The following is a 13,356-nucleotide window of genomic DNA, read 5'->3' on the forward strand; positions in this document are numbered from 1 at the left end:
AGTAAAGACCCCGCCTGTAAATGCAGGAGACGCAAGAGTTGTGGGTTCATTCCTTGCATTGGGAAGATCCCCTGGAGGAATACGCTGCATAGCAGCCCTCTCCAGTATTCTTGCCTGGAGAATCCCATGGACCGAGGAATCTGGTGGGCTACAGTCCATGGGTCGCAAAGAGTTGGACACAAATGAAGTAACTTAGCATGAATATGAGCACAAACAAAATACAGTGAGGGTAATGGGACATCACTCTTGTGATATGGTTACATAAACTTGTGGATTCTATCTTGCTAGAAGACAGTCTTTATTGCTTTCTGGGCTTGCATATTGATGAAACAAGCCACCATGTTAGAAAGACCCATATGATAAGACACAGAGGACGGTCTCTGGCCAACAGCCAGCTAGGAACAGAGGCTCCCAGTGTGAACCTCAGGGAACTGAATTCTGCCAACAACCATGTGTCCTCAGAGGGGAATCCTTCCTCAGTTTAGCCTTCAGAAGAAACCCCGGCTGTGGCCGACACTTTGATTGCAGCCTTGTAAGAGACTCTGAAGCAGAAAACCAAGCTAAGCCAATCCTGACACTACAGATTCTGTGGGATAATAAATGTGTGACTTTTTTAAGCTGTTAAATGGTGGTAACTTGTTATACAAGAGATAATACACCCACCAACAGGGTTAATGAGACACAAAAATGACTTTGTTAGAACACTCAGGCTTCCAAAAGACAGCCAACAGCTAGAGACGGCAACTCAGCATTTCCTCACTTGCTTGTCTATGAAACCTGAATTGCTTTCAACATACTTAAAGAATACAAAAACCACTACAATATTGTAAAGTAATTAGCCTCCAACTAATAAAAATAAATGAAAAATAAAATAGAACAAAACAAGAGGACCCCCCTCCAAACAAAAAGAATACCCGAAAGTACATGGCTGTATTTAAACAGACAAAATGTGATCTGTTGAATTAACCATTGCAAAATGGTGATCTGAAATTTGATTCCTATTACAAGCATTATTTATTTTAAATTGGAGAAGGAAATGGCAACCCACTCCAGTGTTCTTGCCTGGAGAATCCCAGGGACGGGGGAGCCTGGTGGGCTGCCATCTCTGGGGTCGTGCAGGGTCAGACACAACTGAAGCAATTTAGCAGCAGCAGCAGAAACAGACTAGGCATTGGTATTGCTTTATTTGTTAATGTATAGATGAAAAGTAACTTACTTTTGCCTATGATTTCCATTACAAAGCACCTTTCTCAGTCTTGTTTGGTATTTCATTTCCATTTGCTATACTAGTTAGAAGCAAAAACAAGCCCTGAGCCAAGGTTTCGTCCATTCTACATCCACCACAGTAGTTCTCAGACTGAACTGGTCACCTGCTTCTCTCCCTAAAAGGACAGAGAAGTTAAGGAGAGAGCTGGGATAGAAGCCCTCTATCTTCTCCATGGGGGATGATTTCCCCCACAAATACTTCACATCCTTCAGAAATGAGCTGTATCCTCACTTGGGGCAAGCACAGCCTCTCCCATAGCCTTGAAACACACTCTCTTCCAAGGGTCACAGACCACTTGTTCAAACACTACTATCTGGCCAGCCTGGTGTCTTTAGCAAAAGCAGTAACCCAATACTGCCTGACCCAGAATGGATCCTAACCCACAACTTCTAGACCAATCTGTTTTCAGATAGTCTACAAAATCCAATGGGAATAGAGGGGTACATTCAACACTAGTGTCAAAACGGCAACTCCAGCCAAAAGAATCAAATTCCTAAGAAGAACATGATGTGTTCTGGCAGTTTCTTATGAAGTTAAACATACACTTACCATATGGCCCAGCATTTCTACTCCTAGACATGAGCTATATGAATAACAGCGTTATTCATAATTGTTCGAAAGGGAAATGTCCACTGATGAATGGACAAACAGCATTACGATAAATCCATACAAAGGAATTCCACTTGAAAATAAAAAGGAATCAATCACTAATATACACAACATAGAGAATCCCAGCAACACTGTGCTGAGCAAAAGAAGCCAGACAAAGAAAAGTACATACTGAGTGATTCCATTGGCATGAAACTCTAGAAAAAGCAAAACTAATCCATAGTGATAGAAAGCAAAACTTTCTATCCAAAGCTGCCCGGGGCCAGGGATGAAGTGTGGGAACTGCTGAGAAGGATCATGGGAGACAAAAATGTTCACTGTTGGGACTGTGGTAGTGATTAAGTGGGTTTATCTATCTGTCAAAACTTATTGAACTGCACCCCTGAAATGGGTGCATCTTTTGTATGTAAATCATATCTCAAAATTCCTTTAAAAATTAGGACAAAAGATACAGTGCTAACTGCAAAGGAGATCTGACAACCAAAATCATACGCACATTCAGTGGGATGACTGAACTTTTTAGATTACACAACTCAGCTCTCAAATATTAATCCCTTGGGAGGAAACGCCTGGGGGCAATGAGTTGAACCCACTGAATCACTCTCCTTTAGTTCCCCTCGTTGCCACAGGCCAGGAGCAGGAGCACCCCTTCCCCCACCTGCCCTCCAAGGGGCAAGGGTGTGAGGCTGCAGGAGTAAGGTGCAGGGGTTAATAGTCAGCTGCCTGTTGCTCTGGCTAAGCCATGAGAAAATCACCATGGGAAAAGAATAAAAGCAAAATACAGCAATACAGCATAACCCAAATAAAAGTACATCGGGTTGATCAGTTGGGGTTGTCATGCCCTTCTAAGCTAAGGAAAAACATAGTGTGGACTTTGGAATGCCGGGTCAGTGCAAGTTCAGAACACTGCTTGTGCACACACTAAGATGTTTTTCCAAGGCATATGCGGGTCTATGACCTCCAGCTAGGTGATAGCCCTTGTACAAGAAAATAACAAATATAGTTTAAAGTAATCAATAAAATGGGAGATGTGACTGGGGACACAGGAGGCTGACTTCATTGTAACACCACAGATACTTTCTGCTTGCCAAGACACTAAATAAAAGTGATGTGATTCCAAGGAACAGGGCTCTTGACCCAAGAGGTCTTGAGTCCCCCAGTTCCATCTTTAAAACTTTAATTCTGTCTCTAGTTTCTTTTTCCCAAACTGTGCGTCGACCACTTTCAATCCTACCTGCTGTGCTGGCTGCAAAGTAAGACAAAACGTTTTTCTCTACTCTTCATAGATCCTGCCTTTGGTGTTGTATCTAAAAAGTCATTGCCATATTAGAGGTCATCTTATGTTATCTTCCAGGAGTTTTATAGTTATGCATTGTACATTTAGATAGGTGATCCATTCTGAGCTGATTTTTGTGAATGGCACAAGGGCTGTGTTTAGATTCACTTTTTTTGCATGTGGATGTCCAGGTGTTTCAACACCATTTGCTGAAAAGATGATTCTTGTGCCATTCTACTGCCTTTACTCTTTTGTCAAAGACCAGTTGGTCATATTTAGGTGGGTTGATTTCTGGGCTCTCTACCCTGTTTCACTGATGTATTTGTCTGTTCTTTTGCCAACACCACACTGTCTTGATCACTGTAGCTTTCTTTGTAGTAAGTCTTACAATCAGGTGTGTGTTCTTTTATTTTGTTCTCTCTACACTCTTCTTCCTCCTCTTTCATCGGCTTTTAGACACAGATGCTGCAATGAACTTGGGCTTTTTCTTACTGCTGAGCTCTCCTGGATCGTCTGCTCCATCACACTAGCAGTTTTTCCCCCAGAGCTCTGTCTCCAGGCACTTTTCCCAGCTCCTCACATTGACAGAGTGACCCCGGGTGCTTTCAAAATGAGGAACAGGATCTTAGAGTGATCAATTTAACCCTTCATTTAGTGTCCAGAGATAGGAATTCACTATATCTCCCATTCACATTCCATACAGACCAGCACCGTCCAACAGGACTTTCTATATTTCTGCTGTCCAATATGCTAGTTGTGTGGCTACTGAGCACTTGAACAATGGTGAGTGCTACTTAAGAGTCTGAATTTCTTATTTTATTTACATTTAAACTAGTTAACTTTAAATAGTTACTTGTGGCTGGTGAGTTGTGGACCTCACAACTCCAGTACAGGTTTGATGTTGTAAGATCCACCATCTGGAAACCAAAAGGATCAAATGCTCCTCAGGCTCACCTCTGCAGAGCGCTCAATTTCACAGGGTACTAGTACACTTCTAAACACTGACCTCTTCATTTTATTCAAATTCTCAAATAGGTCCTTTTTTCTGTTGTCCTTGATTCTGAGAAATCAAGGACAATCAGTATGTCCTTGATTCTGAGAAATGTTCTGGAATTACATAATACCAGCTGTATTTCCCAGCTCTACGGAGCACTCTATAAAAGATGTAATACTTTAGACAGAAAATAAAAGAGCAGCGTGCATCAGCACTTAAAATGTGGTTTTGTGGAACTTGTGTTTCAGGTTGTCTATGTGGAGGTGGGGGTGTCTAAATGTGCATGCTATCATCTAAAAGGTATTCCTCATAGTACGTCTGAGTCAAAAACATCTGCAAAAGTGCCGAGACTGTATTACTACATCCAGAGACCCGAGTCAGATCAAACTGGGAGAGAATGAATGGACGGGTCTTGCCAGTGCTTTAGGAACATTTGGAAACGTAGTTTAAAGCAAACAGAAAAACTTGTATGAGCCAAGGCTGAACTGGTGAACGCAGAACTACTGTGAGTGGTACTGAACACACTCGGGCAGCTCACACCATAAAAACTTCACAAATGTTCCTTCTTTATACAGCTGGTCCTGTTTGTTCTTCTGATCCTATTGTCAAGGATTGTATGCATTTCCCTGTTCCACATGAGAAGAATGTAAAGCAATTTACTTTTGCTTAGGTATATATATTTTTTGTTCCAACAGCATTTCCTTTCATTTAACTTCAAACGGTCGTTAGTGAACTTATGAACATTTCAAAGACTCTTCAGAACAGGATATGACACTGTATGTACACCTGATAAATATTTATCATCCGTAGTGTTCATTGTTACAGAGTTAGCTAACAGGGGTATGCACCTTCAGATCTTGGTACCCCCTACAAGGTCAGGAGCAGAGGGAGAGCTGGGGGTGATGGGCCCACACTATGGAGACAGTAGGGGGTGGGGGAGTAACCTATCCTCTTTTTGAGGCCCACATCCAGTTTTAGATTCCTGCTGGAAAGGCTAATGCCGGGCCCCTGGGTTGGGGGGTATTGGAGGAAACAAGGCTAAGAGGACCACTCATTCTCTGTATCAAGTAGCCTTCAGCGGTCCCCAAGAGGCTGGGACATGCTAGAATATTAGAGAGACACTCATATACTAACTCTTTCAATCCCTGTAACAAGTCTGGGTAGTAGCTACACTATTATTAACCCCATTTTACAGATAAGGAAACTGAGGTACAAACAGGCTAAATGACTGTCCATACAGCTAGTAAGTGGTAGTGAAAGGGAGGGGAAAGTATCAGTTGCTCAGTCGTGTCTGACTCTTTGAGACCCCCTGACTATAGCCCGCTTCTCTGTCCATGGGATTCTCCAGCAAGAATACTGGAGTTGGTTGCCACGCCCTTCTCCAGGGGATCTTCCCAACCCAGGGATTGAACCCAGGCCTCCTACATTGCAGGCGGATTCTTTATCGTCTGAGCCACCAGGGAAGCCTGTGGTGGTGAAGCTGTATTCAAACTTGGGTAGCTGACCTCAGTGTCTGTAGTTCATCACTATCCGCACTGTCTCCCTGGGTTTATGTTCTTTAGGTCTGGTGTCGAGCTAAAGAAATTAGTTTTAAGTTACAAGCTGCCAGTTTCAGTGACTAGGTAGGCTGAGAAATGTCCATTAATTTGGATCCACGTTCGATTTGCTAGGAGTCTTCATCTAGACTACAGAAGAGAGGGATGTAGGTCAGATAACCTGCTGTGGTCAACATTTAAATAAAAGATTCATCATTCACTCCCTTGACTGTGATCTAGGGACTCATATCAGATCTCAGTTGCTGACAGTTTTCTTCACATCTACTGAAGAAATGTGTTCTTTGCAGGCTGAGAGGCCTCATAGTCACCCTGTTCTTGGGAGAAAAACTAAGGACCTAGAGCCTCCTTCCAGCAGGGGAAAGACTCCTAGAACTGTCCACTGTTGAGAAAATGAATGCAAGAAAAGCAATAGAGCCTAGAAAACTGGGCAACAGGCAAAATCTCAGTTGTCTTTACCAGGTACCCAGCAGCCATGGGAACACTTCTGCAAGACAGTGGCCCAGGGCCATTCTCCAGGCTGCCAGTACAGACAGTGCCTTAGACCCCTGCCTCCTTGGCACATCAGTGTCTGTTCTTCCATTTGAAAACCACAAATATTAGCACTCAGAGGAAGGTTACCTCAATCCTTTCCATTGACAAGTGAAGAAACCTGAGGTCAAATTTGGAGACCAGACACATGTCATGCAGGGGAAAAAGAAAACAGATGTTGAGGAGGATATGTGAGGATTTCTGCCCCATTTCAGAATGGAAGGCTCTTCTGTGTTTAGTTTTGATTTTCTCCGTTTCCCAAATGTTCCACATTGTTGAGTCTGTTAGTCCAAAACATAGCCACTGTTCACCAGGATTTTTCTCCATGCTCCATGTGGTTCCCAATATACCCAAAAAGCTCTATTAACTTCAAGTCATCCTGAGCTCTCCAAACATCCTTTTCTTCCCACCCACTCTTCATTTCAGAGTATGAAAAGAGAGCTGGGCTTCACAGGTGGTGCTAGTGGTAAAGAAAGTGCCTGACAATGCAGGAGACATAAGAGATACGGGTTTGATCCCAGGGTTGGGAAGATCCCCTGGAGGAGGAAATGGCAACCCACTTCAGTATGTTTGCCTGGAGAATCTCATGGACAGAGGAGCTTAGAGAGCTACAGTCCACGGAATTGCACAGAGTCAGACATGACTGAGCCACTTAGCACATACACAAAAAGAGAATCATCCCCATTAACTCATGTGAACCAGAAAAACATCATCACTCATAATCTTGCTCCATTTATAATAAGAGCAAGCCTTACTGGATCAGTCCTATTCTTAGAGCTTTACAAACATAACTCATTCAACCCTCATCACAATCCCAAGAGGCAGGTGTTCTCATGATCACCATTAGAAAGATGAGGAAGCCAAGGCACATTTACGGACATGTCCTAGGACCCACAATCAGTAAGCAGTTAGAGACCAAGAATTCCACAATGATTGGGTTCTTGAAGACCTGCTTAAAAGTCACTCTGGGTCACATCCAGTAATGAGTTCTGACGTTCTCCCAGGTTCCGAAGCATGGCGCTCAGAAGGAAACCGTAACTTTCCCACCTGCCAGCTACTGTCACTGTCCCTTCTCAGCTCTCTAAGGGCCTGCTCTAGCCTCATCCCCACGCCCCAGTCTGCTGTGCTATTTCTAATCCATTGTGTTGGGAAATCATAACACTTGGCAATGGCATTCTGAATTTTCTAAAAGGCTCAATCAGTATCTATTAACTTCATCTCTTTCTGACTTTAAGTTCTATCTTGAAAAAATAAATTAGAAATCATGGCAGAGAGATCCAGTGGGAGTTGGGGGCATCTCCACCATCCAGAAAGATCATGGACTTGAGCAAAGCCTTGGACACAGCTGCACTAAATCACCTGAGGCGTTTCCCACTCCTTCCAGGTGTGTAAGTTCTAGGCAGTTACCAGGGGGCAGGCCTGCAGGATCACTGAGGTGTTTGCCTGCAGTCTCATTTCATCACTTGCCCACAAGGCAGAAAGGACTGCACCCTGCCTTTGCCAGGGAACATGCCCAGAGTTACATGAAATCGGCATCCCTGAGGTTTCTTTGAGGGAAGTAATTTAATTAATTAATTAATTAATTTTTTACTTTTTGGCCACACACTGCAGCATGTGGGATCTTAGTTCCCCGACCAGGGATCAAACTCGAACCCCCTGCATTGGAGGGTGGAGTCTTAACCAATGGACCACCGGGGACCAGGGAAATCCCAAGGGAAGCAATTTAAAAGCATTTACCCAAAGGGTCCCCAGACTCAGGAAGCACTTCCACATGACTCAGGATTCTGTTTCTTCTCACATGGGCTCAAAGAGAACGTCAGATTCAACCCTCATACTCGCTTTCCTTCACTGAAAGGGCTCGACTCCTCTGCTTACAAGAAGTGAGTGTCATACCCTACCTGGTTCCTGGTCAGCATCTGCATCAGGGCAAACATTTCTGAGATGGGACTAGACCAGCAGCATGGCCTCATTACTATGGTGTGCTGATTTGGGGAAGGAAAGAGTGGAAGAAATAGAGCCCTGAACCAGAGGGGAGCCAGACCCATAGTACTTCTCTCCCTTTTTTGATAAACCACTCTGTGGCCTTGAGCAAATCACTTAATCTGTCTCAGTTTTCTGAGTGGTAAAATAGGGTCTACCACCTACCCTACCTTTATCTGTGAGCTGCTGGATTAAATAAGGTCAGCCGCTGGAAGCATCCTGAAATATTACCTGCTTCCAACAAGCCATGACAAAGATTGTCTTGGTCCTTCCCTGTGTTTTCAGCCCAAGTCACTGAGAGTCTACACTTAATACTGACCACTAAGTCATGATGCCGGGTCATTCACTTCAGAAGCAGGAGTTGAAGAGACTTGGATCTAAAACTAGAAAACCATGATCAGGAATTAAGTCCCTTCTTGGGCTTGTGGTAATATGGTAATCCCTCACTTCTTCCCCTACACCCTGTTTCTTAGCCATTGCCTCTCTCTTGGAGACAAAAGAGTGCTACCAGTCTCCCTATGTGGTACCACCAACATGTCAGAACGTCTACACTCCTTGAGCCACTGATCCCTGCAAAAAAGACTCCTTTAAGCCCACAATCGTGCTCCTTCACTGATACATTGATGGTAATAAGTCAAAGGCACATGAAACACTACCTACTTCCAACAAAACGTGATGAAGCCTCACTTGGCCCTTCTGTGTTTTCAGCCTGAGCCACTGAGAGTCTGCACTTACACTGACCGCGAAGCCATGATGCTTGGCGGTCAGTGTAAGTGACCACAACTCTCAACCTCAGTAGACTTTTTCAGTACCCACCCAAAAGTTAGTCCTCAAACCGTAACAATCTCTAAAGACTCCAAGTAACAGGCTACCAGACACTAGACAAAGGCTATATCTCATCAAAGTTCTAATAGGCCACCTCCACCTATCTTTTTGGTAAGAACTTTTTGGTCCCCCTTATCAGAGAGGTTATGAGTTGTTGTTTTTTGTTTGTTTGTTTTTCCCCCAAAGTAAATGCCTTTGCCTTTTTTTGTTGTTATAACTTTAAATGAACACTCTCTCCTAAGTGGCAGACAGTCATCACATTTTCCAGAAGGAGAAATGGAAACAGCAGGAAGTCAAGTCACTCTGCCCAGTGTTTGCAGTTTCAAGGCTGCAGTTTCACAGCCTCAGCAATGAGGAGCTTTGCTTCAGTGACTCAAGACAAAACATATGTCCAAGGCTCTGATTCCAGAATTATTGAAAACCTGGAGAGGGAGCCAGCCAAGCTCTCCCCACTCAACTGAACCTGGCCACGTCAGTAAATGCCTCTAGGTTGCAGTTTTCCCATCTGTGAACTCTGGGCTAACGGAGAAACCAAAAGAAGCTGAGGCTTTGGCGAATCCACAAAAACTATACCTCATTTCTAGGGAGGAAATGCAACTTTAGAGTCCCCAAAAGCAGGCAAAGTTAACTGAAACTGCTTCTTTCTCTTCCCTCTCTAGAATTCACATCTTCCCACAGATAAAGCCCCTTGAAACTCACAATACTTTACAGTGGTCCTGACTATGCAGGTGGAGAGTAACCTGTCCCAAGCCCCATCGAGAGGCATGTTTCTGGGCAATGAGCCCTGCACAGCTAACTCCAGCCTTGTTATTCTTGGGTCCACTGACACCCTTCAAAAAAAACTGCCAGCTTCCTCCCAGTCAAAGGGCTGAAACAGACACCATAGATTACAGGGGAGAATGGCCCAACAGGCAAAATTTAACCAATGCTCTCAGAAGCTTCTTTGCACCAGTGGGGGAGAAAAATCGGTGAGAATATAGGGGCGTGGTTGGAATGTTTTTCCCTACAGAGGGCAGCCAAAGAGTATAAGCGAAGTACAGGTGAGACCTCTGCCTCTCTCCAGCACACTCCCACCTAACGGTAGGACCGGTCTTGCTAAAAGATGGAGCCTTTGGTCCTTGAAAATGTCCGGTGTGACCCGGCTGACGTTTGCACAGGTGTGGTCATCATGCAAAATCTGTAGACGTTATTTTGACATTTAAAACTGTTACAGGCCACCAGCAGCCAGTTAAGAATGAATATAGGGGCATATGAACTAGAGTGCATTAAAGAGCTGGCGTCTCCCACTGAGGCTCAGAGAGGTGGGGTGGAGGTCGCGGGGACATTACCTGGTCAGGTCAAGGAAGGAGTCCACTGTCTCTTTGGGGACCGGTGGGGGCCCCGAATCCTCCAGACCCAGGTCGCTGGACTGAAGGGTCTGTGCGCCAGATCCAGGTTTGATGATGAACGCCAAAGCGACCGCGAGAGCCGAGGCTCCTAGCGTGGTGAGGCCGAAGTAGGCGATGGCGATGCCGCCCAGGCGCCCGAGAGAGCTGGCGTCTAGGGAGGCGGCGCCCGACACCAGGCTGCAGACCACCAGCGGCAGGATGATCATACGCAGCATGCGGAGCAGCATCTCGCCCGGAAAGGCCAGGTAGGTGACCTGTGTGCGATTCAGCTTGAGTCCACGCAACGCCGCGCCCAGGCCGGCACCCGCCACCACCCCGGACACCGTGAGCAGCACGAGCCCGTGGCGCCGCAGGAAGCCGGCGCAGCGCCCCGCGCGTCCAGCAGTGGTCCCGGGCTCGCCAGGCTCCGCTGCAGGCCCCTCCTGGGCGCTGTCTAGGTAGCCGTTGGTCTCGCTGCCTTTCTCCATGGCGCTGTCCGCGGCTTCGAGCTGGAAGAGGCGGGGGGACTCGCGCTCCGGGAAAAGACTCGGCTCTCAATGAATGGATCCCGTGGAGCAGGCGAGGTCCGCTAGCTGTGCCTAGCAGGTTCTCGGAGTCGGCCCGCTGGGGTCCCCTGGCCTTGGCGCTGGAGCAGGTGCGGGAAGGGCCAGGACAGACGCGGGAGACCGAACTAGAGCCCCGGCCTGAGTGGATCGCGCCGCGCCCAGCCTCTCACTGCGGCCACTGACTGAAGATGATGCAATGAGGGAGCTCGCAGAAGAGGAGAAAAACACAAGTGCAGAGGCGTCTGGGCCCGCCCCTTCACACCCACCGCCCCGCCCCCTGCGGATCCGGCCAATCAGCATCCGAGAGGCGCCGCCGCGCGCCTCTCGCCGGGCTCCAGGCCACCGGCGCGGGGGGAGGGGCGGCCGCGCCGGGGCCGCCCCCTGAAGCCGCTGGGGCGCGGGGCGAGCCCGCCAGTCCCGGCCCCCACAGCCTCCGAGGCCGGCTCCCGGCGACCGCAGGGCGGACCGCGGCCTGAGGGACGGCCCGGGCTCGTTGGCACCTGCCGGGGCCTCTCGGGCCGGCCGGGGTCTGGGCCCTCGCGGCCAGAGGGTCGGGGAGAACGTGGAACGCGGCTGCGTTCCTTGTCCTGGGGATTCGGGGAGGGGCTGCCGGCACCGTGGTACTGTCGCTCCAGTGCCGCCCGCCCCTCTTGCGAAGGGGCCTCGCGCGGTGGGGGGGGATCCTGGGCGGTCCTCCCACCACATCTTACTCCTGCGTCAAGTCCCTCCTCTAGTCCTGTGTAGTTGCGTGCGATAAAGCCTTGACCCGGCGCAGGCCTTGACGTTGAGACAAAGGATGGATGGATGGGTAGGCAAATGCAAAAGCCTTATCACCCTCCCAATAAGGGGTCTGACAAAGCTTTACTCGTAAGTGAAACGGGGCCCTTAATCTAGCCCCTACACCCTGCCACTTCGCGCACTCGTGTGCTCCTAGGCCCTTGGCCTGAGGCCACCGGGATAGGCCCTGGGTCGCCCAGCAGCTGTCTTCCGTTCTGGGAGCTGAGGACCGAAACTTGGAAAAGAAACAGAGCTCTCACCACCACTTCCAGTTGCGTTTTTTTCTACCTTGTACCTTCAGCTGAAACAAACAAGCCACTGGCTTTTAACCTTTTCCATACCCTGATCCCCAGCCATCCCATGAAAGAAAGTGCACACACAGATTCAGCCAGCCTGCTGAGATGTTTCCCTAAGGTTCACATCAGGTTCGTTTCCTTTTTATTTCAAGTTTTATTTAACAACTGCTCTGGTCGTGGCAGATATGAGAGAAGTCTCTGAAGAGGCATCTTACTGTCACATTTATTAATTAGATTTTCATATTCTCTCTCTCTGCTTTTGAAAGGAATTGTTCTTTTAAGACATCTGTGGAAGGGAGGTCTTCTTATGTGTGGCTAACCTGAGTTAAGGAGGAAGACAGTTTACTATAGATCTCTTGGTGAAAAGGAGTCATCTTTGAACATGTAAGCACAGCTATCTGTGCAAATCATAATGCCCTAGTAAAGAACTCTAAGGAGCTATCCACATTTTGAGACAGCAAGGATTTCATTGCTTGAAGGGTTTTTTTGAAGGAGGGGGTATAAATCAAATGAAGAGCTTACATATTTTTATCTGGTTTTGCAGAGCAAAATTTATTTCTCTGTGTGCACTGAAGAAAGACACACTATAGACACACTCTCTATTTTGCCAAGCAGCCCCTCCCTTCATTTTCACCACCACTTTTATGCAAAGTGCTCTCAAATCAAGCTGCAGAAATGAATTTCCAATGGCCTGCTTTACTTCTCCACCTGGATATCTTGCAGGCATCTCAACTCAATATGCTCAGGACTGAACTCCTACTTGCCTTCCTCAAGGATGCCTCCTTATCCTGCTGATCCCCCTATTTCTGTTACCAGTATCTTTGACTTCCCAGTCACCTCTACTTGAAACCTCAGAATGACCTTTGATTCTTCCTGGTGTCTCCTCTCACCTGACCTATTGCCAAGTCCCACAGCCTCTCCTTTCGCAATATTTAGCCTATCCACCTTTCCCATCCATTCTCAAAGCTGCCATTCTGGCTCAGTTCTTATTTCCACACTTCTTATCTTCACCGTTGAGGTGTTCTCCTAATTAGTCTTCCCACCTCCAATGCTACTCTGTTCCAGCCATCAGGTGTTTTGTCTTGCCCCAGGCCAATCTTCCTAATAAATAATATGCATATTAGGATCTGGTTGGGCTTCCATCCAGAGGGAAAAAAATAAGAAGCAGCAAGGCCTTCTCCTTCTGAGAACACTTCCTAAAAGTTGCACACGCTATTTCATTTCTATTTCATTCACCAGAATCTAGTTACATGACAACACCTAGTTTCAAGAGAAGTTAGGGAAGCAGTCTTAATTTGCACAGGCATTGCTACTG

General features: G+C 46.9%; 1 protein-coding gene across 1 annotated transcript in view; it reads right to left on the bottom strand.

Moving 5' to 3' along the window:
- The window catches only part of SLC1A4 (solute carrier family 1 member 4), a 29,760-nt gene extending 18,592 nt beyond the window's left edge, over window positions 1–11,168 (bottom strand). Inside the window, exon 1 of the mRNA XM_061155185.1 lies at window positions 10,364–11,168. Within this exon, the coding sequence (XP_061011168.1) occupies window positions 10,364–10,890 (527 nt within the window). The 5' untranslated portion in view covers window positions 10,891–11,168. The remainder of the gene's footprint in view (window positions 1–10,363) is intronic.
- Window positions 11,169–13,356: the final 2,188 nt, after the last annotated feature.

Source organism: Dama dama, chromosome 11 (genome assembly GCF_033118175.1).
Source record: "Dama dama isolate Ldn47 chromosome 11, ASM3311817v1, whole genome shotgun sequence".
Lineage (NCBI taxonomy): Eukaryota > Metazoa > Chordata > Mammalia > Artiodactyla > Cervidae > Dama > Dama dama.